The 21771-nt window shown below is 45.6% G+C and overlaps 1 protein-coding gene across 1 annotated transcript in view; it reads right to left on the bottom strand.

The window, feature by feature from the left end:
- Nucleotides 1-4264: 4264 nt before the first annotated feature.
- ches1 (checkpoint suppressor 1) overlaps nucleotides 4265-21771 on the bottom strand; it is a 49350-nt gene continuing 31843 nt past the window's right edge. The window contains exons 3-6 of the mRNA XM_064924984.1: nucleotides 21000-21148; nucleotides 15136-15194; nucleotides 10019-10127; nucleotides 4265-8947 (exon numbers count right to left, since the gene is read on the bottom strand). Coding sequence (XP_064781056.1) covers nucleotides 8428-8947; nucleotides 10019-10127; nucleotides 15136-15194; nucleotides 21000-21148 — 837 coding nt within the window. The 3' untranslated portion in view covers nucleotides 4265-8427. The remainder of the gene's footprint in view (nucleotides 8948-10018; nucleotides 10128-15135; nucleotides 15195-20999; nucleotides 21149-21771) is intronic.

Genomic DNA, 21771 nt, shown 5'->3' with positions numbered 1-21771 from the left:
TTCAAGACAACTGGGAATCATGACGTCATTGATCTTCAGGTTGGAGCTCTAGAAAGAGGCCCGATTTCTCGACTTGGAATTCCGAGTTGGATGACCATTCAAAACACATTTTCTTAGTCGGAGCTTGTTTTTCTTCAGAGTTCCCAGTTGTCTTGAACTCAGCAGAAGTCATACTGGATTGACAGCATGGCCAATGTATTCAACCTTTTCTGGCCCATGGTGTTGAATGTTTATCCTTATAAGCTTGGAAAAAAATACCCTTTTAAACCCAGACTTGGACCACGAACCCACTCCACTGAATAGCAGGCTAGTGATTATTTTGCAATGTTTGCAGTTTGCCACTGATTCCTTCCAAACCACTCATTGTTGAATTTGGGATTTCCAACTTGTGTAATGTTTATGTCCAATGGCCTATGAGCACTGATACATTTTATATATAATTTATCTTCATATGACAAGGATTAAAAAGTATTTGCCAGTAGATTGTCGACTTGATTCAAGATGACGACCCCTTGTCTATATTTCTCGCTAAGATTTTGAAAGTATGATATGACAGTCCAATCAAAGCAACAGTAGATATAACGTGATTTTTCGAGCCCTTCCGTAGATTTTGCAGTGACCCCATGAGTGACAGAACACTGAGCCAATCACGACGCAACTAGAGAATATTACCAACCCTTAAAAGCTCTGTATTTTCTGCTGGCTGCCCCACCACTACAGAAAGCACTGAGCTAGGCTGAAACACCTGCATTTTGGAGCTGCCTTACTCAAGAAAGCAAAAAAGAGTCCATGTTTGTTTCCGGCTTTATTAACTCAATGATTTTTTATATATATTTTTTACATTGTTTGCAAACTGATATGTGACACATATTAATGCCAAAATAACATGCAAAATGGGAAAAACATTTTTTTTTAAAGCTAAACGAGCCACACCTGCCCTGAAAGACTGGTCGCCACTGTATATGAGGGTGTCACACAATCTTTGACAGCCTTGAGTTGGCATTTATTCATGTTAAGAAACAGATCAGATGCTTTGGAAAACGATTATATCAAATTGATCGATATCGGAATCTGACTACTGTGTAGTATCGTCAGCCAGTTGGCTTATCGCTTTGCCTCTTCGTCTCTCCCCAAGTGGATTCGAGTGACAGATTCAGGAGCCACTGGATGTAGTAACTCCATTACACCACTAGAGAGTGATCACACACCACAACAAAAAACAGGATCAGTTTCCAATCCCTATAAGGACCCACATCCCAATCAATTTAAGCAATATGAGAAGAAACTTTATCATAAAAGATGTGCAATTTAAGTCAAAATGGCAAATTTATGTCCACTTCAGGAAAGATTTGTCCATTGTTTTGTACAGCCTATAACAGGGGTGGACAAATGTTTTGTGTAAAGGGCCACATCGGGATTTTGAAATCAATGGAGGGTGGCACAGATTAGATTTAATTTCTCAAAATCTATTTGCAGGCCAGATAAAGGGAAGTTATTTGAAAATATATAGGTCCTTCATCATTTCTACATACTTTTTATGTAGACATTCAAGATTGACCTGGAGTGTTTAATTATCCCAAAATAATAATCCCCCCCCCAAAACTGCTGCAGGCTGGCTCAAACCTCCCACGGGCCAGATTGAAGGGGTTTGCAGGCCGGATCCGGCTTGCGGGGCGCAGTTTTCCCACCCCTGGCATATAACAATAACCCCTGCTCTTCTAGGGGGGAAAATTCTCCAAAAGCATAACGCCATGGAATGAATGCAGGCTAACAAAGAGCCTTAACTCTACTTTCTACAGTCTCCATGGAAACCTGTCTCAATTGACATTTAGTAAATCTGGATGATCTGGACCATGAAGAGCAGAACTCTGAACAAAAAAAGAAACGGCAGTAAACGGTGGTAAAAGTGCAGTAAAAGTGTAGTAACTGCAGTAAACGGTGGTAAAAGTGCAGTAACTGCAGTAAACGGTGGTAAAAGTGCAGTAACTGCAGTAAACGGTGGTAAAAGTGCAGTAACTGCAGTAAACGGTGGTAAAAGTGCAGTAACTGCAGTAAACGGTGGTAAAAGTGCAGTAACTGCAGTCAACGGTGGTAAAAGTGCAGTAACTGCAGTCAACGGTGGTATTTTGGACGCAGTGAAAACGATGTGTTGTTCTGGGTGCAGTTTTTGCAGCATAATGCAGTTATATTACTTATACTGCACCCTGACTCCACATGAGGCTGCCTGGAGAGGACGGGCACATAATAATGGCTGGAACGGAGCATTTGGAATGCATCATATTTTATACCATTCCACCAATTCTGGTCCAGCCATTACCATGAGCCTGTCCTTCAGAGGGTGGTGCGGACAGCCCAGTAAATCACTTGGGCCGAGCTCCCTCATTGGACAATACCCACACACTCACAACTACTTACACTGCCTCTATGCACACTCATTGGATGATACCCACACACTCACAACTACTTACACTGACACTCCAACACACACACACACACACACACACACACACGCACGCGCACACGCACACGCACACGCACACACACACACACAAACACACATTACATTACATAGGCTCACAAACCACACATGCGTATTGACGCCACAAACATACACACACTTTCCTTCCCAAGCCATAGACTGTTCTCTCTGCTACCGCACGGCAAGCGGTACCGGAGCACCAAGTCTAGGTCCAAAAGCCTTTCCAACAGCTTCTACTCTCAAGCCATAAGACTCCCGAATAGCTACTATTTGCATTTTTCTTAAAACCGCATTGTTGGTTAGGGGCTTGTGAGTAAGCATTTCACCGTAAGGTCGACACCTGTTGTATTTGGCGCATGTGACAAATACATTTTGATTTGATTTGACTTTCACACATACGCTACGGCTATTCTGTTTTATTATCTATCCTGATTGCCGAGTCACTTTTACCCCTACCTACATGTACATACTGTAATTACCTCAACTACCTTGTACACCTGCACATTGACTCCTTACCGGTGCTCCTTTTACATAAGCCTCGTTAATGTTATTTATCGTGTTACTATTTTCTATTTTTTTATTTGGACTTACTTTTTAACTCTGCGTTGTTGGGAAAAGGCTCAGAAGTCGGCATTTCAATGTAAAGTCTACACCTGTTGTAATCAGCGGATGTGACAATACAGTTTGGTTTGAATTGAACCTTCTGTGTCTGACTCACCCCACCTCACACTGCACACATATTCTCCTCTCCTACAAGACTGGCCCTCTGACATTTCAAAAACGGCCCTTGTAAAAGTGGTGACGGACAACTTCCTAAAGAACTAAAACATAGCAGACAGACATAATGGCGTGTTAAGACACTTTTTGTTTTGCCTCAGGCAACTGGGTCAGTGGAAAGATGCCCCTTAAAGATGTACAGAAATATACTTGCACTTTCTTTGCTGCAGTTGCATAGCAACAGAGACTGGCTCCATGCAGTTGTAGCGCATGGTGGAGGGATATGTGGCGCGCTGTGCTGTGCTGCGCTGTGCTGCGCAGGGAGGCAGTGGCTGGTGATTAAAGCCTGTAGTCTTTGGCTTTAATTATGAATGGCCTTCCTTCCCTCTGCCACATGGCTCCATCATGGCACCCATCAGATTGACTGAGTGACAAGAAGGAGCTATAGCCCTGACTGGGAGTAAAACACTGATGGCACTGACACTGACACATCAAAAGTATTGGACTTTAATGATTACAGGAAGTGAATGAATAGTTAAGTAACAGGTTGAAAAAAAGTCTTGCTATGTTCTGAGCCTTGTTAATGTGAACATATGAGGTCAATAACAGGGGCCAGTCGTCAGAGCCAATCACAGGCACTGGTCTCAATAACCTGATGAGCAATTTACTTATGTGAAGGGTTCAACCGAGCTTTGAAGCATTTGCTTGCTTTTCTGTCGCACTTCTGTAACAGAGAATATGTTTCGTTTTTAGTTGGTCTGTGTGGGCTGATTTGAGTTGATGTCAATAACATGGATATTACATGCTTATTGCTACTGTTGGTTTGGTTATGAGGTGCAATGGATGGTGACAGTTTTCTTCACTAATATGAATGTAATGTTGTTGTTTTGTAATCTTTGTCTTGTCTTCTAACCATTAGATGTTTTGCTTGTTTTTACTATCGAGGGCCAAGTGTTTTAATTACTACTTTTTAAGCGCTGTCCTCTGGGAATACAACATGGTAATGTTTTTTACCCAATTCAATTCAATTGAATGTAATTATGACATGGTCTCTTTCAAGCACAGGAGTTGAGTTCAGGTCAACTTTAATCATTGCAACTGGAAGACAATACACCACATAAACATTATTGAAGGTTTCAGAAAAATTGAAAAGAAAAAAACAACATTTCTACTTTTTTTTTTGCCACGGTATTGGACAACGTGATATTTACATGAATGAAATCGCTGAAATCGTTTGAAATCGTTCTTTGGCAATGTGATTGCACAACAAGGAAATAATCAAACATTCATTGGAAAACCAACCAAAGCTGGGTGCACTCTGCATTACATCGATTCTTCTCATAGAGCAACATAATTGTTTGCATTTGACATCTCTATTCTATGGCTTTCTGACCCTTCTCAAATAGTCATTAACGTGGCAGTATTGTAACGTCTTGTCAGAGTAAACAAACACAAAAAAAAAAAAGCGTTAATAGAAAACAAAATGGCGGACTGGCTGGCAGGCTTGCCTTGGGCGACTCCCAAATGGCAGCCTATTCTCTTTGTAATGCACTACTTTTGAAAGAAAAATGCACTATATAGGGAATGAGTTGCCATTTGGGATGCACACTTTGAGCACGGTTTAGTTTGGCAGGTTTTAGTTCAAATAAAATACGCACATTTGTTTCTCATTCGAGAGCTTTTCAGGCAGTGATAGAGTTTCTTCTTTTTCTTCCCTTTGCATTAAAATACTCAGTCCTATTTCCCAGTATCATTCTATTTGTCAAGCAGACCCTTATATGGTCATAACTTCACCTTCCTTCTCTGCATGTCACTGGAAGTGTCCGAAATGGCATCCTATTCCCTATATAGTGCACAACTTTTGAACAGAGCCCTATTAGCTCTGGTCAAAAGTAGTGCCATTTGGGACACATTCACCATGTGAGTCACTGGAGGAGATGGTGGTTACTAAAGCAACACATTCTCCTTGACTTGCCACGGCAGACTCTACTATTAGTCACCAGTTCACTGACTTCCTACTGCAAATAACACAGAGGGCTTGACCTGTAACACAATAACACTTCTCTAGTGTCAAGAGAGGAAGTGGAGATGGCAATGAGGTATACGGGGAGTGAGTCTATTTCATGTCAACATTGATAGAAGAAACACATTGAATTGAATAGAATAGTCAGTGTTCCGTATCAAAGTTGATGGAATACTATGACAATGGAACTCTGCTGTCATTTGCTTGTCTAACTCCCAGTCTAGCTGTCATTCACTCTCAGTCTTTCCCATAAACCCAAACCAGAGTCTGGCTCTCTCTGACTCTGCTTCTCCCTACTATCTGCACACAACCTCTTTCTAACCCCTAATTACCTCTGCTGTTTGTACAGAAACGTGTTCATCATGTACAGTAACTCCACTCTATGTACATACATCCTCAGTCAGTTCATGGTAGGGTAACTTTCAACAAAAGGTTTGGCTGTGCTAGTTGGAGCCAGTTAAAACGGTGGAACATTCTGACAAATTCTAAATTCCATGTCAAACAGGTTCATAATGCTCCGTCCATTTACAGGGAAGTGTCTGCCAGGGAGGAGAAAACTAGGACCCAATGGTAACACATTTACAGAACAAAATGAGAGAAAACACTTTCAGAAATAAAGAAATATGTGCTGTTCAATATGAAAACATGTCAGCTAAAGACATCGGAATACAATTAAGTCTGGAGGGCAGGCACAATATTAAAGGGTGTATGGTTGTTGGACACACACACACTCACACACTATTGATATATTCTGAATAACACTAGAACACTGACACATTTATTGTTTAAGAGGCAGAAGAAGACTGAAGGCCATAGTAGAGGCTTTTCAGTTGATCCATCTAGCCGTAGAGCTAACAGACTGGGTTCAAATGCTACTTGAAACCTTTCAAATCATTTTACAGTTTGCTTTAGCCTGGCTGGGGTGCCAGGTGGGTGGGGTTTGCACTTTTGGGACTTTACTATTGGTTGCATTGCAACAGGCAAGCTCAATTAAGCACATATTCAATTATTTGAAATAATTTCAAATAGTTTTTGAACCCAGGTCTGTTATACTTAAAGCCCAGAGTAGCCGGGCCTCATAATTGCAGAGTGATTTCCCCATAAAATGTCTCCCTGAAGAAGATATGTCATTAAAAGCCCGCTCATCTGAAGAAATACAATATCAATACATTTTTTTTTTAAATCGAAATAAAATTAAATAAAATTGAGTGTATAAGAATTGGTGGCAAAACCTTTGTTTTCTCTTCTAGGATCTAAGTTTATATGAAAATAAGTCATGCTTCATGCTAAATACATTGTTTATCTTACATGATCTTTGAATAAAAAAAGATTTACTTTTGCATCTTATTTACAAGCACCCATGCAATATAACTGAGAAAGTCCTGCAGGTCAAATTGCTTCAATTAAGAAAGGAAAAATAAAATATTTTCTAACCTTTTTACAGAGTTGTCCAGACTGGACAAATTGCTTATACTTTTATGAGGGTAGAGGAAGAAGGGGAAGCAATACAAACAGAATTGCAAGAAACAACAACGAATCCACAGTTTATGTATATAGTTTTCTGAGTCTGTAAAAATGATAGGCAGGTGTCGTAGCATGGGTTATATTTAAACCGGCGTTCACGTTTGTGGAAGAGGAATACTGGAAGAGTTTCAGGGACGTCTAGGCTACTGTATGTCTGAAATTGCACCCTATTCCCAATATAGTGCCCTCCTTTTGTCCAGAGCCCATCAACCCATAGCACACTACTTTTGACCAGATCCATGAGGTTCTGGTCAAAAATAGTGCACTAAAAAGGGAATAGGATGACATTTCAAACGCAGCTGAGAAACAAGAACAAGATAGATGAGATACAGTATATTGCCTCTGACCCAGCACTAAGTCATCACCATGGCACCAAAAACTGAACAGTAGATTAACAGTATAGTTCTAACTATGCTTAAATACTAAGGAGTGATCTTAATGGAATCATGCCCATTCTCAATGATGCTTTTACTATTGGTGATAGAAATCACCGTAATGAATAGGAATAAGAGCATGATTCTTTAAGAATGGATTTTACAATTATTGAGACATTTACGGTGTTCTCCTATCTCTTCTCTACAGGTCTTCTGATGTTGCTATGCCTTTTATGTTTGTCTTTGTAAGCTGTCAGATTGGCTACATTGAAGCAACCCGGTCGCTCGTCTTTGGCACAGTCTTACATGTTGTGCTCATGGGCGTAGGATGACGTGTGTGTGAGCAGCAAGTTTGAACAGTTTTCAATCTGTTAGTATCATTGGCTCAACTTCCTGGCTTACATTACTGGAAGATTGCTACAAATTCACAGATACACTTCTGACAAGTTACAGATGACACAAAACGCTCAGCTATTCTCCTCAATGGTTCTATTTTTTTTAGCATGTATTTCCCTAATTAGTGACAAAAAAATGTGTTTTTCTATGGCTTGCATCCCCTTTACACAACATAAAAACATCAACAGAGACACGTGAGAATCAATTACCCATCAGAGTTAGTGTCGAAACATACAGGAAACGTATAGTAAAAACAGATTTTTGATATTGCCATAAATAAGTAGGATTCTCCTAATGCCCCTGGAGGAGAGATAGAGGTTAAAGGTTAAAGAGAAAGAGAGATGGAGTAGTGTCTATTGAGACTAATGCTTAATAACGTTATCTCTTGGCCTGTTGGTGGTTGGTTGGTCGGTGTGTAGACCTGGTGTGTAGTCCTACTGTAGGTCTCTGCGCTCAGGCCTGGCCATATACCCTTTCCACACTACTGCCAAACCGAGCTGTACTGGGCTGGCCTGGTTACGCATCCACCATAATTGCTGCTGGAACCATGCTGGAAAGCAAAATCTGAAAAGAATATATCCGAGCCAGCACAGTATAGGCTACAGTTAGGGTCGGCCCTATAGTGGGAATCAGGCATTAGAGACAAAATACACCGTGAGAACCAACTGTTAAAAGCAGCGGGTGGCCAGCCTATCGCCTCTGACCAGAATATCTGCTGTCGTTTTCTGTTCATTCCCGACAATTCTACATGTTGAATCTCCACCGTTCGTCCACACCCAGCAAGTGTTGGCTAACACACCCTGCAACACTCTGCGGCCACCCGCTGCTTTTCAACGTTGGTCTTTGCAGTGTGTCTTAGCTATTAGTTTCTAGGTCTTGGTGGTTGGTGTGTAGACCAGATGTGTAGGCCTTAGTTAGTTCCTTAGTGCCTCTTTCTGCTCTTTCTCCTTCTGAGCAGCCTTGGCGGCGCGGTTAGTGATGTTGTTGAGACACGCCCTGACGCCCGCCAAGTGAAGCAACGACCCCGCCGCCTCCTTCATCTCCTCGTCATCGCTCTCCGACGGCGGCTTCTCCACCGCTGCTGCTGCTGAACGGCGCTTTTTCAGCGGCAGCGTGTCGCCCAGGGCCCGTAGGCGGTTTTTCGTCCAGGGCAGGCCCCGTCGCCGGGCATGCTGGGAGAGGAAGGAGACAGAGGCAGAGTCCAGCGGGACTTCTTGAGGTTCCGATTTGACCTCTCGGTGGACGCCGACCTCCACCGCGATGATGTCATCGTCATCGTCTAACGTGGAGGGCCCCTGGGAAGAGCAGGGCATGCTGGGGGATTTGGCGGTGCTGTAGTTGTGGTCCTCCTGGAGGTCGTCGCTGGGAGGGGGGGAGGGAGAGTCACATGGGTGGCCGATGTTGCCTTGGGTCAGGTAATCCCCCAGAGCTGACCTGGAGAGACACACAGGAGATCAGAAGGCTACAGTTAGTCTTAATGTGAACAGACTACATTTAGGACGCGTCCCAAATGGCACCCTGTTCCCTATACAGTGCACAACTTTTGACCAGAGCCCATACAGTTCACAAAAGGGACAGGCTACAGTCACTGTTGACATACATCTCACTTGTCTACTGTTTCTACAGACTGTAGTGCATGTCTAGCCCTGTGCGCCAGGCTTTTGGCTGCACCATAGTATCATCAGACACGCGGCTACTGCATTTGTAAACTCATACCTTTGATAAGTAGTTGACATTTTTCAAACACATATTTGTATAGTTACTGTGTCGTCACAATAGTACATTTGATATTCCATAAAAGCGGATCAGAGCACCACGCCATCCTATAAATCCAAAATAGTCCTGCTGTCCGCCCACGCCACGCCACACCCTCCCTCGGATCAAACGTTGTTTTCTTTTAGCAGTACAGTCTGTTGGCATGTTACTCTCTCATGGGAAGGACATACCCTCTTTTATATGATCAAATATTCAGTGCATACCTTATGCGAGCTGCTGCCTTGCCTGTGGGCATGTTTAATTCATGACATGGCATGTGTGTGTGTGTGTGTGTGTGTGTGTGTGTGTGTGTGTCCCTTCACACTCCCATGCTACCATGATGGATGAGCAGGTCCAGGCCTGTTCCTAAATCTTCTCTGAATCACAAGGCTCTTCACAGGAATAAACCATTGTGAAGGCTGTATAAACACACCTGGTTCGGCCATGACTCCCAAATGGCACCCTTTTCCCTACATAGTGCCCTACTTTTGACCAGGGCCCATAGGGTAGTTGTGCACTATGTAGAGAATAGGGTGCCATTTAGGATGCAAGCCTGCGTCTGAACTCAATATGAGCACGAGGCACTGTACTACACCTTTGTGTGACGGTTCCAGTTTTGAGTACAATGAACAAATTGACGCGCGATTATGTAAATGGTGGAAAAATATCGTTTGATGTCGAGGTGTATGTATTATCCAGGTAAAATTCTGCGTCATAACCAGCCGAGTGATCATTGACAGTTTCACTGACCTTATGGCAGTGGTCCTGCTTCCCACGGAGCATATGGGTAGAGGTCGGATGACAGGTAACAGACCCTGGCTCCTGATGTGGGCCCCATTTTGGATCACGCCTTGAGGAACTACAGAGAGAGGAACAGACATAAGGACTTACATAGAGATACATACAAACACATTCATACCAAAAAAAAACAGCATAAAACACACAGAAATGCACACAAATACATATACATATATACGGTATATATATATACACACAGAACACAACAAAAAGCAGTCTAATTGTTAAGATCTCGAGGAGACGTCAGGGAAATAAAATGATAAATCATGTGTACTTCATAAGGCATTATAGTGACCTTAAAGGAGACAGTTTCTTTTTTTACAGCCAATCACTACTTTTGATGGAAATTTCTCCAGACACCTTTCTTGTGATTTCACTTGTTTTTCAGAAACTTACCAACTTACCCCAAATAGCAAATCCCTTCCTCATCCTCATTGTGTCATATGGGGGTCCTGCAAAAACACCAGCAAAGGCTCCAAAAACACCCCAAAATGTCCTTTTGGAAACGGCAAAGCTCCCGGTATAGTGATGCGTGTCTTTTTAAATGTTGTACACGTGAAATCATTCGGAACATTATCCACAATGTTATATACCGTTTTGTGCAACTTGAGCCATTTCCCCTACCCAGCTGTTCCGTTATACACCAACATAGAGTGTCTTAACAGGGTGTTGGGCCGCCACGACCCAGAACAGCTTCAATGCACCTCGGCATAGATTCTACAAGTGTCTGGAACGTCCTGTTTGGAAGCAGCCATGCTTTCAATACACTTTGAATCCCTCATTTACTCAAGTGTTTCTTTTGTTATGGCAGTTACCTGTAGAATGGACGACGAGGTATCGCTCGAGTCGCATCAAAATGAAGTAGAACGCTGCGTATGAAAGTCGGGATGACACAATTTCGTGTGTTCAAACATGCATCGCTAACAGACCTGCACCACTATGCTGAGCGCTGTGTTGTTTCTAAAAGGGTGTAATTGGGTGGGTTTTGGAGACTTTGTTCATGTGAAATCACCCAAAAAAAGGTGTCTTACAACATGCCATTTCCATCAGAAATAGAGATTTGGTTGCAAAAAAGAAAACGTATTTAATCCAACACCTAGACCTTGTCAAGAGGGTGGGGGATGGGGGATATTGTGTGTGTGTGTTTCTGGGAAGCATGGCTAGTACACTGTGTTCTGTTCTGCCTAACTTACACAGCACTGGCTTTCTTTAGTGAGAGGATCGATGGAGGGAGAGAGGAAGAGAGAGAGAGAGAGCGAAAGGGAGAGAGAGGGGAGTGGGAGAGAGGAAAATAGAAAGAGAAAGAAAGGAGGGAGAGACAGCGATAGGTGTTTAAATAAAGAGGGGTAGAGAGAAAGACACAGAGGTAACGGTAGAGGGAAAGAGGAAGTGTGTGAGCCAGGGCTCTCCAGTCATTCGAGGCTGGCTGCTCAGCTCGGCTCACGGACAGATGCCCCAGTTCAGCTCAGTGAAACAGCTGTCATCCACTGTCTCTCTGGATCTCTGGGGTCAGAGATTTTCAGAAATGATGACCACCATTTACTTTTGTCTGCGACTTCTTCTTTCTTCTTTATTTTTTCTTCTTTTTAAAGCATGTGAACTCACACATTTGGCCCTATCATCACAGTAGCTGTCGTCTGCCATTTTATGAATAAGTAGGCCTATGTGCAATATACATGCATTATGTACCGTAAAAGAGTGTCTCTGTTGTACTGTACCTATAGGGTTTTGTCTGTTAGCCCCTGACTGTTAGCCCGCATCCATTATCCATGTTAATCCTATTGACTCTGGTTGGGGCCAACCCTGATATCTTTAGGGCTGCTCCTGTTATCCTTATAAGTAAGTCCCTGCCTGTCTGCAAACTATCTCCATTGTAATCTTGATCACTCGCTGTGTGCGTGTGTGTGTGTGTGTGTGTGTGTGTGTGTGTGTGTGTGTGTGTGTGTGTGTGTGTGTGTGTGTGTGTGTGTGTGTGTGTGTGTGTGTGTGTGTGTGTGTGTGTGTGTGTGTGTGTGTGTGTGTGAAAGTGTGCACACAACTATCTTTGTGTGTGTCAATGTGTGTGCTACTGCTCGGTCTTTCTGGGTCAACATCCCCCTCTGCTTTCTCCCTCCCCCTTTTGGGTCTCTCTCTCGCTCCGGCGGCAGGGAGGGCTTTCCGTTGCCGTGGAGACGGCTCCCATTCCACATGCCACAGAGCAGTAGATCATGCTTCAGCGGAGGAGGCAGGAAATACCTCTCTGTGTTCAACAGCCTCAGAGGCAGAGCACACAGCTAAGAGATGACCCTGTTTCCCCCTAGACACACTGCACACTCTACCCTGGCCTGGCCCTGCTCTGCCTAATCTAACCCTGGCCGAGCCCAAGCCCAGCTCTGCCTAATCTAACCCTGGCCTGGCCCTAGCCCAGCTCTGCCTAATCTAACCCTGGCCTGGCCCTCACCCAGCTCTGCCTTATCTAACCCTGGCCTGGCCCGAGCCCGGCTCTGTCTAATCTAACCCTGGCTTGGCCCTAGCCCAGCTCTGCCTAATCTAACCCTGGCCTGGCCCGAGCCCGGCTCTGTCTAATCTAACCCTGGCTTGGCCCTAGCCCAGCTCTGCCTAATCTAACCCTGGCCTGGCCCTCACCCAGCTCTGCCTTATCTAACCCTGGCCTGGCCCGAGCCCATCTCTGTCTAACCTAACCCTGGCTTGGCCCTAGCCCAGCTCTGCCTAATCTAACCCTGGCCCTGCCTGGATACACAGGCAACTCTCTGTTCGATTTGTCCACTGACTCCCTCTGTTTCCCTGTCTATCTTTCCTATCCATTTATACAAAATGTTTCCCTCTTTCTGTAGGTCTTTTCATTTGCTTGCTTACTTTCTGTCCCCCTTTCCCTCTCTCTCTCTCTCTCTCTCTCTCTCTCTCTCTCTCCCCCCCCCCCCCCGCTTAGTCTCCCATGCAGCCATGCTATGTATAGCAGTGACTCATGTCTTCCAACTTCGGAGGCATGCCGTCTCTGCAGGTATAAAGCCTGAGACATATGCTGCTGAGAAGCTGGGAGAAAACACTGCTCACATTGTCTATACACCCTGGCGGTACAGAGAGAGAGAATATATACCGTGAGCTCTTAAAGTATCGGGACAGTGACCGTTATGTTGTTGTTAAAGTGCAGAATGTCAGCTTTAATTTGAGGGTATCATCCATATTGGGTGAACCGTTTAAATATTGCAGCACTTTTAATAGATACTGTAGTCCCCCCATTTTAGGGAACCAAACGTATTGGTACAAATTCACTTAGATGTGTATTCAAGTAGTCAAAAGTTTAGTATTTGGCCACATATTCCTAGCACGCTATGACTACATCAAGCTTGTAACCGGAGGGTTCAGACGCAGTGTCCAGAGCTCAGGGTTAAAGGTCATTCCCAGCAGACCTTGAGAAAGCAACTGTTTCAGGGCTAGCATGGCGAAACCAGGGCTAGCATGGCGAAACCAGGGCTATCATGGGGGAACCAGGGCTAGCATTGTGGAAATCAGGGCTAGCATCGTGGAAACCAGGGTTAGCATCGTGGAAACCAGGGCTAGCATCGTGGAAACCAGGGCTAGCATCGTGGAAACCAGTGCTAACATCGTGGAAACCAGTGCTAGCATTGTAGAAACCAGGGCTAGCATCGTGGAAACAAGGGCTAGCATCATGGAAACCAGGGCTAGCATGTGGAAACAAGGGCTAGCATCATGGAAACCAGGGCTAGGATGTGGAAGATACAATATCAGCATGTAGACAGTTTCCACTGGGTTTCAACTCAGCACAGCTTAGAATAGCCCAAGGCTGTGGGCTGTGGGACTAGGATAGTGAGCTCGTAGAGTAATGTACGTTCCTACACTTTCCATGCCGATAAATCTTCTTGAAATGAATTGAATTAATAGTGGCTATCTGTCCACTCTCTATCCACCTACTGTATACTACCTCTCTCTTTCTTTCTCTATCCCACCTCCCTCTTTCTCCATTCATCCCTCTTTCTCTCCCTCCCTGTTTCTCCATCCCTCTCTCTCCATTCCCTTCACTCTCTCCCCCTCCCTCCCTCCCTTCCTCTCTCTCTCCATTCCTATCTCCCTCACTATCTCTCACCTCTCTCCCCCCTCCTCCCTCTTTCCCTCCATTCCTCCCTCTCTCTCTCTCCCACCTCTTTCCCTCCCTCATCCCTCCTCCTCCCTCTTTCCCTCCCTCTCCCCATCTCTCCCTCCTTCTAACCCTCTCTCTTCCTCTCTTCCTCTCTCCTACCTCCCACCTCTCCACCCTCCCTCTTACTCTCTGTCCACTATCTACCCACCTATCCCACCTTTTTGACAATGGAGTAATGACCAATGTTCTCCCTCTCCCCTTTTCTCTCCCTCTCCCCTCTCTACCCCTCCCTCTCTCCTTCCCTCCCTCCCACCGGACCCATCAGTCACAGGCAGGTCTGTAGGGAGGCCGGGCCCCTCAGATGCTTTCCACGCCGGCTCCTTGACCATTACTCCATTATCAGAGCCAAGGAGTGGCGATGGAGAGGATGGAGGACACGGCCCAGACGCCTAATGTATCCATTTCCCCCATTTAGAGCACCGCTGGCCCACCGCACTCCCAGAGTGCACTCTGATTGGGATTGAATGTCCATTTAAACTGCCAGCCAGCCCACCAGGGAGAAAAGAGAGGGGGAGAGGGAGAGCGAGGGAGACAGGGAGGGAGGATGTCAGAGGAGAGAGGGAGAGAAAGTGAGGGGAGAGAGCGAAAGTGATGAGAGAGGAAAAGTGACGAGAGAGAGAGAGGGAGTGTGGGTGAGAGAGGGTTATGGAAAGCTAAAGTGGAGGTGGAAAAAAAAAATCACATGATGCCTTCCCGAGCTTCAGATCAGAGCAGAGTTTTTTTTTAAACTTTCAAACACGCCCTGTCAAACAGAAGCATCTTCTGAAATGTTGCCAAGAGTCAGGTTGCAGCACTTGGTATTCTCAAGGTGCCTTCTAAAAAATCATTCAGAACTCAGGAGTTGGCATACGAGCAGAGAGATTAAGACAGACACACAAACAAGACACAGCGATGCAGAAAGGTAGCCTACCTTGTAAGATAACTCCTCCGTTCTTTCTTATGAAGGGACTCCCTGGCCATAGTGGAGGACTGAAGAGAGAGAGAGAGAGAGAGAGAGAGGGAGAGGGAGAGGTGGGGAAGGGATAGAGAGAAGAGAGTATAAAAGAATGAGTGAGAGAGATTATAAAATCTATGTACACAAACAACAAGTGTGCAGTTAAAATTGGCAAAAAAAAACACACATTTCTTTCCACAGGGCCGTGGGGTGAGACAGGGACGCAGCTTAAGCCCCACCCTCTTCAACGTATATATCTATATATATAAATAAACAAATTGGCGAGGGCACTAGAACAGTCTGCAGCACCCGACCTCACCCTACTAGAATCTGAAGTCAAATGTCTACTGATGATCTGGTGCTTCTGTTGAAAACCAGGGAGGGCCTACAGCAGCACCTAGATTTTCTGCACAGATTCTGTCAGACCTGGGCGCTGACAGCAAATCTGAGTAAGACAAAAATAATGGTGTTCCAAAATAGGTCCGGGTGCCAGGACCACAAATACAAATTCCATCTGGACACTGGTTCCCCTAGAGCACACAAAGCTACACATACGTTGGCCTAAACATCAGCACCACAGGTAACTTCAGCAAAGCTGTGAATGAGCTGAGGGGCAAGGCAAGAAGGGCCTTCTATACCATCAAAAGGAACATCAAATTTGACATATCAGTTAAAAATACTGGAATCAGTCATAGAGCCCATTGCCCTTTATGGCTGTGAGGTCTGGGGTCCGCTCACCAACCAAGAATTCACAAAATGGGACAAACACCAAATTGAGACTCCGCATGCAGAATTCTGCAAAAACATCCTCTGTGTATAACGTAAAACACCAAATAATGCATGCAGAATAGAATTAGACTAATTATCAAAATTCAGAAAAGAGACGTTAAATACTACAACCAAGCAATTCCCAAACCTTCCATAACAAAGCCATCACCTACAGAGAGATGCCTGGAGAAGAGTCCCCTAAGCAAGCTGGTCCTGGGGCTCATTTCACAAACACAAACAGACCCCACAGAGCCCCAGGACAGAAACACAATTAGACCCAACCAAATCATGAGAAAACAAAAAGATAATTACTTGACATATTGGAAAAAAAAAAAAAAAAACAGAGCAAACTAGAACACTATTTGGCCCTAAACAGAGAATATACCTGACCACTGTGACTGACCCAAACTTAAGGAAAGCTTTGACTATGTACAGACTCAGTGTGCATAGCCTTGCTTTTGAGAAAGGCCGCCGTACGCAGACCTGGCTCTCAAGAGAAGACAGACTATATGCACACTGCCCACAAAATGAGGTGGAAACTGAGCTGCACTTCCTATCCTCCTGCCAAGTGCATGACCATATTAGAGACACATAATGAAAACATGCCCAATTTTGATAAACACCCATATCGATTGGGTGAAATACCACAGTGGGCCATCACAGCAGCACGATTTGTGACCTGTTGCCACAAGTAAAGGGCAACATGTGAAGAACAAACACCATTGTAAATACAACCTATATTTATGTTTATTTATTTTCCCTTTTGTACTTTAACTACTTGCACATAATACGACATTTGTCATGTCCTTATTTTTATTCTTCATTTCACTTTTTTTTTATTATCTAGTTCACTTGCTTTGGTAATGTCAACATATGTTTCCCATGCCAATAAAGTCATTACATTGAAATGGAATTGAGAGAGAGAGAGAGAGAGAGAGAGAGAGAGAGAGAGAGAGAGAGAGAGAGAGAGAGAGGGAAAGGGGGACAGAAAGTAAGCAAGCAAATGAAAAGACCTACAGAAAGAGGGAAACATTTTGCATAAATGGATAGGAAAGATAGACAGGGAAACAGAGGGAGTCAGTGGACAGACAGACAGACAGACAGGCAGACAGACAGGAGTGAGAGAGAAAGATTGTCAATCATTTGATCATGTAAGTTTCTGCTCCAGGCCGCGCCAGACTGACAGAAAAGGTGCGTCCCATGTGGTGCCCTATAACCAGGAACCTGGTCAAAAGTAGTGCCCTAGAGAGGGGATAGGGCTCCATTTTAGACGCAGACAAACTGAAAGGAAAGCAGGAATTTGAGCTCATAAGCCTGTGATCCTGATGACAGTGATTATATCCCAGCATTGCCATTATTCTATCCCCTGTGATTACCACAGAGAATTACTGCTTCACTGATGTGGTCCACAGGGGTGATTCCTCATGACTTCCCCCCAACACACACACACACACGGTCGCACAAAGCACACTCACGACAAACAGCCGCACATAACACTTACAAAGACGCACACAGGAGCGGATACACGCTCGCACACACACACGAGCACACTCTCCTGCCGACCATTACTCTGCTAACGGAGTATTTAGTAGCTAATGGTCATGTTCATCTTCACACACACACGAGCACACTCTCCTGCCGATCATTACTCTGCTAACGGAGTATTTAGTAGCTAATGGTCATGTTCATCTTCACACACACACGAGCACACTCTCCTGCCAATCATTACTCTGCTAACGGAGTATTTAGTAGCTAATGGTCATGTTCATCTTCACACACACACACACACACACACACACACACACACACACACACACACACACACACACACACACACACACACACACACACACACACACACACACACACACACACACACACACACACACACACACACGCACACACACACACAGAGAGAGAGAAGGTGAGGTAAGTCTCTCAAGTCCGTAGCGGAGCTGTAAGGTTTGCAAGCAGTGTTCAGTGGTCTTCGGATCCAGATTAGTGAACATGGTCCGGTGAGCTCTCACAGACTTGACTTTGTGAATCACGGAAGGTTTCAGCTGGGACTGTCCAAGACTCACTGGTGCTGTGGGCAGCTACTTTACAGTCTTAGTACAGACTGACTGAACAAACCCTTTTAGGACCATTAGGAGACACAGTGAGACTGAACAAACTCCTCCAGGACTACAGAGAGACAAAGTAGATTAGAGACGGAACAAACTCAACTCCTTCAGGAGCATAGAGACACTATTTTCTATTAGCCCCAGAGAGACACTATACTCCACTTTACTGAGCTGTTCTCATTACCCCACTCACTGAGAGAGTAAAGTCACGGTGTAATATTAGCTCTGCTATTGTTCCTGAGCCCATCTGAAAGACAGGAAGAAAGAGCGGATTTGGAGGTCTAGAACCTCTCCTCCTGTTCTCTCTCTCTCTCTCTCTCTCTCTCTCTCTCTCTCTCTCTCTCTCTCTCTCTCTCTCTCTCTGATGTTTTAACCAGAGATGGACAAAAGCAGGTAACAAAAACAACACAAACAGAAAAATACAGCCCTGAGCCACCTGCTGTTGCCATGGAGAGTTAAGCGTTGCCACGGCGATAACATATTTCTTTTGCGCTAACTGCCTGTCTCTTTTGTTCTTTCTCCCCAAATCTCTCTATCTCTCTGTCTCCCCTTTATTTCCTCTCTCTATCTGTCTCCTCCTCTATTTCCTCTCTCTCTGTATCCGCCTCTATTTCCTCTCTCTCTCTGTCTCCTCCTCTATTTCCTCTCTCTCTGTCTCCTCCTCTATTTCCGCTCTCTCGCTGTCTCCCCCTCTATTTCCTCTCTCTCTATCTGTCTCCCCCTCTATTTCCTCTCTCTCTATCCGTCTCCCCCTCTATTTCCTCTCTCTCTATCTGTCTCCCTCTCTATTTCCCCTCTCTCTCTCTGTCTCTCCCTCTATTCCCCCTCTCTCTCTCTCTGTCTCCCCTCTCTCTCTCTGTCTCCCCCTCTATTTTCCTCTCTCTCTATCTGTCTCCCCCTCTATTTCCTCTCTCTATCTGTCTCCCCCTCTATTTACTCTCTCTCTGTCTCCCCATGTATTTCCTCTCTATCTGTCTCCCCCTCTATTTTCCTCTCTCTCTATCTGTCTCCCCCTCTATTTTCCTCTCTCTCTGTCTCCGCCTCTATTTCCTCTCTCTCTATCTGTCTCCCCCTCTTTTTCCTCTCTCTCTATCTGCCCCCCCTCTATTTTCTTCTCTCTCTCCTCTCCTTCTCTTCTCCACGCTCCCTCTTTCTTCCTCTTCTCCTCTCTCCCTCTCTTCTCCTCTCTTTCTCCCTCTCTTCTCCTCTATCCCTCTCGCTTTCTAATTCTTTTCTTCTTCCGCTAGGCAACAAATAGATTTGTGGTGTGGCTGCACCTGTCTCAGCGCATGTGTTGCCATGGAGGCGTTTCCGTCACCTAGGCAACCATGCATTAATCGTCTCGCGAGGGGCTAACTCGTGGCAGACGGTCGTTCAGCCCTCCTCCCGCTCTCTCCCTCTCTCGTCCCTCGAGACTCCCTCTCCTCCCCGCTCGCTTCCCTCCTCCCCCATCCAGATGCCGATAGGGTGTGAAGGAATGCGCCAGGGAGCTGACCTGATACCCAGCATGCTCTACTCTGTCTCTCTTCCTCCTCCTTCCCATCTTCCCTCTCATGGAACCCCTAAATGTTCTGCATGCCATGCACAATCATTCAGGAGCAGAGTAAGTCATTGGTGGAAGGTGGAACTGAGAAATGTGAGCTCTCTGAGGCACAACAATGGAGGTAGACAAAGAAAACACATGTGAATCTCTCTCCCTCTCTCTCTCTCTCTCTCTCTCTCTCTCTCTCTCTCTCTCTCCATCTCTCTCTCTACCTCTCTCTCTCCCTCCCTCCCTCCCCCTCCCTCCCTCCCTCCCTCCCTCCCTCCCTCCCTCCCTCCCTCCCTCCCTCCCTCCCTCCCTCCCTCCATCCCTCCCTCCCTCCCTCCCTCCCTCCCTCCCATTGTATACACCACTGAGATAATCCTGGCCCCACAAAGCCCTCTGCACGCTCTCTGTACCATAATCACTGACCTGACTTTGATACCATCATAATGCCCCTCACTGAAGGACACAGACAAACATGCCTCCTCTCCAATAGCCCTGTCCGTTTCCACACATGGGTTCTTCTGTGTGCGTGTGCATGTGGGCTACTGAGTCAAAGTGCCGCTAGGGACCCCGGGCGTGAAGTCTCTGTCAATAGAAAACATATTCGCCTTATTCCTCTTTCTCATGCTGTATAATGTAATGGAGAAACTGACATCTTTTCCCTTTTCTACCAGCATCCGGAAACTGGCCTCCAATTTGTTCCACCTCCCCATCCCTCATTGTTAAAAATGACACTTTTACGTTTTACACTGAGCCAATTATTCGGTCTTACACAGTCCAGTGGTTCTGCGAGCCAACCTGCCCACTGACTGGCTGACCGATGGAGGGCCAGAGAGAAGAAAGAGAGGAAAAACTGAAAAAAGCTTTATAGTGGTTATCTCTGACATAGCTACCCACTGGGGTGACCAGAGAGGAGAGAAAACGAGAGGAATGAGAGGTGGGAGAATGGAGAGAAGAGAGGAGGAAAGGAAGGTAAGGGAGAGGGACAGAGTTGTAAAAGGGGGGGACAAAGAATTATAGAAGCAGATAAGAAGAGGGGGATGTGAGGAGGTAGGAAGGGAAGGAACGGGGGAAACTGGGGGGGGGATGTCAATGACAAATTGGGGTGGCAAGGGGTCAAAAAGAGAGGGAGAGAATAAGGGACACAAGGGAAGTGAGTGTGTGTGTGTGTGTGTGTGTGTGTGTGTGTGTGTGTGTGTGTGTGTGTGTGTGTGTGTGTGTGTGTGTGTGTGTGTGTGTGTGTGTGTGTGTGTGTGTGTGTGTGTGTGTGTGTGTGTGTGTGTGTGTGAAAGCGAGAGGTGTGTAGCTACCTGTGATATGCCTTAGGGAAAGAGGGAAGAAGTGGGTGAACGATATGAAGAAGGTATAATAGACAGAATGAAGAGAGTGTGTGAAGAGAGTGTGAGAGGTATGTAAGCTACCTGTGATACGCCCGAGGAGAGGTGGGGGGAGAGGTGGAGGGGGTAACCAGTCCTGGGGAGTAGGGGTGGTACGGGGTCTTCTTCAAGGCCTGGATCAGGTTGTTTCGGTACTCTGGATCTATGGACCACAACGAGCCTTTACCTATACTCTGAGAGAGGGAAGGAGAGAGTGAGGGAGAGAGAGAGAGAGAGAGTGAGGGACAGAGAGAGAGAGAGAGAGAGGCAGAGAGAAAAGAGGATGGTTAGTATTATATAACTAACAACATGGAAACAGAAGCATTGACCATTTGAACCATGACTACATGACAGTTGTTGCTCTCAGTATCCACTGTCCCTGGAAAACCAGCCTACATCATAGACACACCAGACCACAAACAAACACGGAGACACAGAGCAGAACAAACAGGTCCAAAGCACAAGCTCAGTCAACATCCAGCACCACAACCCTCTCCATATGTCCTGTCTTTCTGTTGTTGTCAGCGACTTAATGCCCCTAGTTCTATTCACAGCCTCTCGGTCACTCTCTCTCTCTTCTTACTTTCTCCCTCTCTCTCTCTCTCTCTCTCTCTCTCTCTCTCTCTCTCTCTCTCTCTCTCTCTCTCTCTCTCCCCCTCCCTCTCTCTCTCTCTCCCTCCCTACCCCTGATGTTCTCTCTCTCCCTCTGCCTCTCTCTCTCTCCCTCCCTCTGCCTCTCTCTCTCCCTCCCTCTGCCTCTCTCTCTCTCGCCCTCCCTCTGCCTCTCTCTCTCCCTCCCTCCCTCCCTCTGCCTCTC

Source organism: Oncorhynchus masou, chromosome 19 (genome assembly GCF_036934945.1).
Source record: "Oncorhynchus masou masou isolate Uvic2021 chromosome 19, UVic_Omas_1.1, whole genome shotgun sequence".
In the NCBI taxonomy this organism is placed as follows: domain Eukaryota; kingdom Metazoa; phylum Chordata; class Actinopteri; order Salmoniformes; family Salmonidae; genus Oncorhynchus; species Oncorhynchus masou.
The sequence above is the reverse complement of the archived record's forward strand: the minus strand, read 5'-3'. Positions and strand labels throughout refer to the sequence as shown.